Genomic DNA, 6,552 nt, shown 5'->3' with positions numbered 1-6,552 from the left:
CCGCAAAAAAATGGATGCAACTACGGAAATGGAGATTCCACCTCAACATTCGGACAATAAGGCTGTTCGACAATGGAAAATGCTCCATTGAAGGGTGGTGAGTTTCTTTTTAAGAGGGTTATTTAAACAGAAGCTGGATGGCCATCTGCCAGGGATGCTTGGATTGTAAGTTCCTGCATGGCAAATGGGGTTGGAGGATGGCCCTTGCGGTCTTCCCAACTCTAGGATTCTATGAACCCTAAAGGGAAGGATTAGGGAAGCCCCCCATACATAGGTGTTACATTAACTATCAATGTGTAATTCCAAGTTATTTATTCAAACAAGCAAAAACATACTGGAAAAGGTAGAATGCTGACCGTATGTGTCTTGTGTATTCCTGCATGGCAGCAGGTGAACGGGATGGCCCTTGGGTTCTCTTTCAACTCTTTGTTTGTGTTTGAACATGCCATGACTTCCTCTGTTCTGGAAACTGAGTGACATTCGTCTCTTTTTATTTTGAGTATTTATACCCCGCTATTCAGCCACAATGGATCACAGTGTGGACAAACAGATGTTTAGGGATAGGGAGGGGACAGAAGGGAGCATGCCCATTTACACTATTTGGATAACATCCATACTGGACTGTCGCATGAACGAGCCATCGCACCTGGGCCATAGTGGGAGAACATCATGGGCATCGGCTCCCATCTCCAAACAACTCCTAATGATGAATGCTGGGTGTTGCAGTCCCCACAACATGGAGCACCCCTTCAATAATGTGGCAATGGCCATATGGAGTGAACAAGCTTGGAAAGTTGGCTTTGTGGACTACCGCTCTCAGAGTCTACACTGGGAATAAGCAGAATGATTGGTTTGACTGTGGGACTATGACGCTGGAGACCAGGTTCGAAACCTGACTCGGCCATGTAAACCCACTGGGTGACCTTAGCAAGTCACACTCTCTCAGCTCCGAGGATGACAATGGCAACCCCCTCTGAGCAAATCTTGCCAAGAAAACCAGAGGTTTGCATCCACATGGAGGAATACCCGGTTTGGCACCACTTTAACTTGTTGTCTGGCTCAAGACTATGGAGTTCTGGGAGTTGGAGTTTGTTGTGGGACCAGAGCGGAGCTCTGCTCCGCCTCTGGGCCCCACAACACACTCCAACTCCCAGATTCCCTAGCCTTGAGCCAGAAACAAGTAAAGTGGTGCCAAACCGGTTATTTCTCCAATGTGGATCTATCCTTAGGGTCAGAAATGACTTGAAGGCAACACACAGGAATGCACCCATAGGGAATGGAGAGAAAATCTCTTTTTCACACTTCACAGTTAAGCAGTTTGATACCACTTTTAACTGCCATAACCATGTGGCCAATAGTGTGGGATTCTGGGAGCAGGAGTCCAAAATGCCCTAAAGCGAGTTTGGGGACCACGCTGGAGGGTGTGAAATGGAGGAGAGGTTAATGGTGTGAGGCCCAACCCTGAGGAGGCCATTGCTTGATGCTGCCTGCTTTTTCTCCTCCTGCTTTTCCCTCACAGAGTTTGGACTTCAACTCCCAGAATCCCACTCTATTGGCCATGATGAGTGAGGTTCTGGGAGCTGAGTTCAAAAATCTCTTCAAGGTTAGAGTTTGAGGACCACTAGTCCACTTTTCCTTCATAAGATTTGGACTTCAACTGTCCAGAATCCCCACTTTGTTGGCTAACATGGCTGAGGCTTCTGGAGGGCACAGTTGGGGACCACTGTTCCTGCTTTCCCTCACAGGCTTTGGACTTCAACTCCCAGAATCCAGGCTATTGGCCAACATGGCTGAGGCTTCTGGGGGCTGAAGTCCACATCCCTTCAAGAGCACAGTTTGGGGACCACTACTGCTTTTCTCTCACAGGCTTTTGGGACTGTCATCTCACAGAATTCCACTGTATTGGCCAACACGGTTGAGGCTTGCTGGGAGCTGAAGTCCAACACCTCTTTCAAGGGCACGCTTTGGGGGAACTACCGCGAGAACGCCGAAACAACGCGTCACTCTATATTTTTCGTATCTCTACTTTTCTCTTCATCGAAGCAGTTTTCGAGGGGGCGGGCCTTGGTGACTGGTGACGTCACGCGGAGGCGGGGAGATGCCGTTGCCGCGACGACGTGTTATGACGTGCGTAGGAAGGAGGACGCGGAATTGGTGGTCCCGCCGCCGCGTGGGGGAGGAGCTGAGAGGGCGGAAGTGTGAACTGTTTCCGCTTCCGGCGGGTGTGCTTTCTCTCTCTCTCCTTTCCGTTGCGCGAGGAGAGGCCGCCAGGAGCCGCGTGGCCGGTGGGTGGCTTAGCCTTCCGTCGCCAGTGCATTCTGAACCCCGGTTGTTGTCGCGCTTGCTCTAGCTATAATGGCTCCATGAGGCCTTGGGAGCACCTTTGGGAGAAAGAGGTTGGCAGCATGGGCTTTCCTAGGCTTCGAGCCACTTCCTCAGATTGCATTTGGCGACTCTGCTGATTCTACAGACTGTATCTTTCAAAGGAAGAAGGCTGCAGAAGCTCAGCTGACACCTCTTATTATCATTGTTTTTATGCCCTTTGGCCCTAAAGGCTCCACACAAACGGAGAAGGGAAGGGTGTAGTGTGCTTTAATATTGTTAGTAATCTGGTTCTGTTTTAATGTACGCCTTTTGCATGCTTTTAATGGGACGCTCGTCCCTCCATATTTGCGGCTTCGGCTTTTGCAGATTTGATTATGCACGGATTTGTTAATATGTTTCTCTCTAGGAACATCTGGGTCCTCCAGCACAACTCTGGGTCAACGTTAACCAAAGGTTGGCCCTGAAAGACCTAGAGATTATTCCTAGAGAGAACACTCTACTGAGGCCTTTGTAGCTCCTCCAGCCGCAGTTCTCTATGGCCAGTGTCTGTCGGACAGTGACCATAGAGTTGCCCTGGAGGACCTAGAGATTCCTCAGAGAGAATACTCTTCTAGGCCTTTGTAGCTCCTCTAGTGCAGTTCTATGGCCAGTGTCTGGTCGGACGTTGACCATGAGAGTTGCCCTGGAGGACCTAGAGATTTCCTAGAGAGAATACTCTTCTAGGCCTTTGTAGCTCCTCCTAGTGGCCGTTCTATGGCCAGTGTCTGTCGGACGTTGACCATGAGTTGCCCTGGAGGACCTAGAGATTCCTAGAGAGAATACTCTTCTAGGCCTTTGTAGCTCCTCTAGTGCAGTTCTATGGCCAGTGTCTGTCGGACTTGACCATAGAGTTGCCCTGGAGGACCTAGAGATTCCTAGAGAGATACTCTTCTAGGCCTTTGTAGCTCCTCTAGTGCAGTTCTATGGCCAGTGTCTGTCGGACGTGACCATAGAGTTGCCCTGGAGGACTAGAGATTCCTAGAGAGATACTCTTCTAGGCCTTTGTAGCTCCTCTAGTGCAGTTCTTGGCCAGTTCTGTCGGGACGTTGACCATAGAGTTGCCCTGGAGGACCTAGAGATTCCTAGGAGAATACTCTTCTAGGCCTTTGTAGCTCCTAGTGCAGTTCTATGGCCAGTGTCCTGTCGGACGTTGACCATAGAGTGCCTGGAGGACCTAGAGATTCCTAGAGAGATACTCTTCTAGGCCTTTGTAGCTCCTCTAGTGCAGTTCTATGGCCAGTGTCTGTCGGACGTTGACCATAGAGTTGCCCTGAGGGGCCTAGAGATTCCTAGAGAGAAATACTCTCTCAGGCCTTTGTAGCTCCTCTAGTGCAGTTCTATGGCCAGTGTCTGTCGGACGTTGACCATGAGTTTGCCCTGGAGGACCTAGAGATTCCTAGAGAGATACTCTTCTAGCCTTTGTAGCTCCTCCAGCGCATTCTATGGCCAGTGTCTGTCGGACAGTCACTAGAGTTGCCCTGGAGGACCTAGAGATTCCTAGAGAGAATACTCTTCTAGGCCTTCGTAGCTCCTCCAGCGCAGTTCTATGGCCAGTGTCTGTCGGACGTTGCCATAGAGTTGCCCTGGGGACCTAGAGATTCCTAGAGAGAATACTCTTCTAGGCCTTTAGCTCCTCCAGCGCGTTCTATGGCCATGTCTGTCGGACAGTCCCATAGAGTTGCCCTGGAGGACCTAGAGATCCTCGAGAGAATACTCTTCTGGCCTTCGTAGTTCTCCAGCGCAGTTCTATGGCCAGTGTCTGTCGGACAGTGACCATAGAGTTGCCCTGGAGGACTCAGAGATTCCTAGAGAGAATACTCTTCTAGGCTTTGTAGCTCCTCTAGTGCGTTCTATGGCCAGGTCTGTCGGACGTTGACCATAGAGTTGCCCTGGAGGACCTAGAGAGGACGCTCTACTAGGCCTTTGTAGCTCCTCCAGTGCAGTTTCTATGGTCAGTATATGTTGGACGTTGACCATAGAGTTGTCCTGGAGGACCTAGAGGTTCCTAGACAGGGGTTCTCGCAGGTCTCCCCAGCATGGATGTAATCATTTTCATTGGCTTAACAGTTATGTCCTCTCCCTTTTCCCAGGTAACACTTAGTGCCACAATGCCGATCTTTGTGAAAACCCTGACGGGCAAAACCATCACTCTTGAGGTGGAGCCAGTGACACCATTGAAAACGTCAAGGCCAAAATCCAGGACAAAGAAGGTGAGTGGGCAGCTTGAGGTTTAATTTGATGTGTCAAAAGAGCGAGAAACAGACAGCGGCTGCCTCAGGATGCTGGCACTACCAACCCAAAATGTTATTGTTAATTGCTGTCAAGTTATGGAGACCCTGTTATTGACACTGCGGCTCAGATCTTGCAAGCTCAGGACAGCCATGGCTTCCTTATTTGCATCTATTCATCTGTAATATGGCCTCTCTTCCTACTGCATTCTACCTTTTCTAATGAGTCATGTCTTCTCGTAATATGCCTGAAGTACAACAACCTCAGTTTAGTGCTCTTGGCTTATTGGGAGAGTACAGGCATGATTTGCTCTAGGACCCATTTATTTCCCTTTTTGATACTCTGCGATAGGGTTGCCATAAGTTGGAAATGAGTCGAAGGCACACAACAATGTGGGAAAGACTGTATCCAACACCCACATTACAGCTGAAATCACCACAGCTGAAATCATACCTGAGCTTTGGCCATGTTGGCTGGGAATGATGGGGAATGGCGTTCGAAATGTCCGGATAGCAATAGGCTGAGATCCGCTATAAGTCTGGAAGTACAAATTAAGTTCACAGTCTGGAATTCACGCAGTTACAAATGCGCAACCTAGAGTTATGCATTCGTGACCCGTTTGTATTCACAATCCCTATATATTCAATAAAATGTGGGAAACACGGGTTGTGAAAGGTCTCCTATTCTGGATTTATCAGGCAGCAGCTGCTGTGAGTAACAGAGGTCTTGTTATCACGCTACCTGTTATCATGGGGTTTTAAAGTTTCTACAAATGGTTTGCCATTGTCATCCTCTGAGACTGAGAGAGTATGACTTGCCCAAGGTCACCCAGTGGGTTTACATGGCTAAACCAGGATTAGAACCTGGTCGCCAGAGTCCTAGTCCAATGCTCAACTCATTGTACCATGCTGACTCTTTCCGTTTCATCTGTCATCCATCATGAAGGCTCATAATTTGTCTGTTTTTTTCAGGGATCCCTCCTGACCAGCAGCGTCTGATCTTTGCGGGAAAGCAGCTGGAGGATGGGCGCACACTCTCAGACTACAACATCCAGAAAGGTATGGTTCTAACACAAGGTGACACTCCTCTCCCTACAATGCTGAAGTGAAATCCAAATTGTCTAAAAGACCTGCCAGACTTGCTTTCTTTGGAGCAGCACGACTCAAAGTCATGGTCCGTGGAACACGAGCTGTTGGCTGCTGGCCCGCATCGTGTTTCAGAAGAGAAGCAGTTGTTGCCAACAGGCACAAATATGGGACCAGTCCTTGCCACATTGTGGGGAAACTCCTACCAGTGGCCTATGACAGATAGTATTAAGAAGTGCTGCACGACATCATTCTGTCTGTGCATACAAACCAGAAGTGTCACTTGAGAAAAAGCCAGTGGGTTTCTGTTACCTCTCCTAGAGGCAGAAAGTATAGAATTGCAGAATCCTAGACTAGGAAGAGGCCCTACAGGCCAAGTCCAGCATCCTGCTTACTGCAGCAACTCCAGCCAGAGCAGCTCTAGCGGTGTCTTTGGAAGATGTCCAGAGAAAGACCCCATTACCTCTTTAGGTAATTTGTTCCAATACCCAACCGCTCTCACTGTCAAGAAGTTTATTCTGATGTTTAACGGAAATCTGCCCTCCTGAAATCAATAGAATCATAGAATTGTAGAGTTGGAAGAGACCGCAAGGGCCATCCAGTCCAATCCCATTCTGCCATGCAGGAACTCTCAATCAAAGCATCCCCGACAGATGGCCATCCAGCCTCTGTTTGAAGACCTCTAAGGAAGGAGACTCCACTACACTTCGAGGGAGTTTGTTCCACTGTCAAACAGCCCTTACTGTCAGGAAGTTCCTCCTAATGTTGAGGTGGAATCTCTTTTCCTGGAGCTTGCATCCATTGCTCCGGGTCCTAGTCTCTGGAGCAGCAGAAAACAAGCTTGCTCCCTCCTCAATATGACATCCCTTCAAAA

The 6,552-nt window shown here is 49.0% G+C and overlaps 1 protein-coding gene across 1 annotated transcript in view; it reads left to right on the top strand.

The window, feature by feature from the left end:
- Nucleotides 1-6,552, top strand: part of UBA52 (ubiquitin A-52 residue ribosomal protein fusion product 1) — an 11,619-nt gene that overhangs the window by 1,429 nt on the left and 3,638 nt on the right. Inside the window, exons 3-4 of the mRNA XM_042442148.1 lie at nt 4,553-4,574; nt 5,565-5,651. Coding sequence (XP_042298082.1) covers nt 4,553-4,574; nt 5,565-5,651 — 109 coding nt within the window. The remainder of the gene's footprint in view (nt 1-4,552; nt 4,575-5,564; nt 5,652-6,552) is intronic.

Source organism: Sceloporus undulatus, chromosome 10 (genome assembly GCF_019175285.1).
Source record: "Sceloporus undulatus isolate JIND9_A2432 ecotype Alabama chromosome 10, SceUnd_v1.1, whole genome shotgun sequence".
Classification (NCBI taxonomy): Eukaryota; Metazoa; Chordata; class Lepidosauria; order Squamata; family Phrynosomatidae; genus Sceloporus; species Sceloporus undulatus.
Note: the sequence above shows the minus strand (reverse complement) of the source record. Positions and strands in the feature narration are given on the sequence as shown.